General features: G+C 60.7%; 1 protein-coding gene across 1 annotated transcript; it reads right to left on the reverse strand.

Moving 5' to 3' along the window:
* Nucleotides 1–5: 5 nt before the first annotated feature.
* Nucleotides 6–638, reverse strand: LOC104628016 (beta-1,3-galactosyl-O-glycosyl-glycoprotein beta-1,6-N-acetylglucosaminyltransferase 3-like; the record flags this gene model as incomplete). Its single annotated transcript, XM_010296445.1, has 1 exon — nucleotides 6–638. A coding segment is annotated over one exon (633 nt), but the record flags the coding sequence as incomplete, so codon positions are not given.
* Nucleotides 639–643: the final 5 nt, after the last annotated feature.

The following is a 643-nucleotide window of genomic DNA, read 5'->3' on the forward strand; positions in this document are numbered from 1 at the left end:
TTGACCAGGCGGGGCAGGGCGTTCATGTCTGAGAGCTGGAACTTGTCATTTGGAGGAATGGCGCCTGGCACGCCGGGCATACGGTTGAGGGTGGCCCAGACGTGCTCATCAGGGCTGTAGGTGTCCTTGGCCCACTCAAGGAACTGCTGCACTGTGGGGTTCTCAAAGATGTGCTGCACAAAGGCCCGCGTGACCACGATGTATGCGTTGCCTGTGAACATGGGAGAGTTATGGGGTGGCGGCTGTTTCTCTCTGGCTGTCCGGGAGACGACCTTCCCCATTTTGTGGTGGTACTGCCAGCGCACTTGCTTGAGGGCTGAGGGCTTCTCTGACTCCATGCTGTTCCGCCCCTGCAGCATCTTCAGGGCGCGGACGATCTCGGCATTGGTCTTGATGGGGAAATCGGTGCCGCAGGTGTTGAGGACGTAGCGCCATGGCACAGGGCTCTGCAACAGGTCCCGCATACAGTTGAGGTCAGCTTGCAGCCGGGACCAGGAGGCATAGACCACCTTTTCCAGGCGGCTAGCCACAAAGACATTGGGGAAGCAGGCTGCGATGGCCTGCACGGCCTGCTGGAAGGCGGCTGGGGACTTGCCGTCAACGTGGACGCAGTAGACGTTCTGGGGGGTGTAGAGGGACCGCA

Source organism: Phaethon lepturus, unplaced genomic scaffold (genome assembly GCF_000687285.1).
Source record: "Phaethon lepturus isolate BGI_N335 unplaced genomic scaffold, ASM68728v1 scaffold35381, whole genome shotgun sequence".
Taxonomy (NCBI): Eukaryota; Metazoa; Chordata; class Aves; order Phaethontiformes; family Phaethontidae; genus Phaethon; species Phaethon lepturus.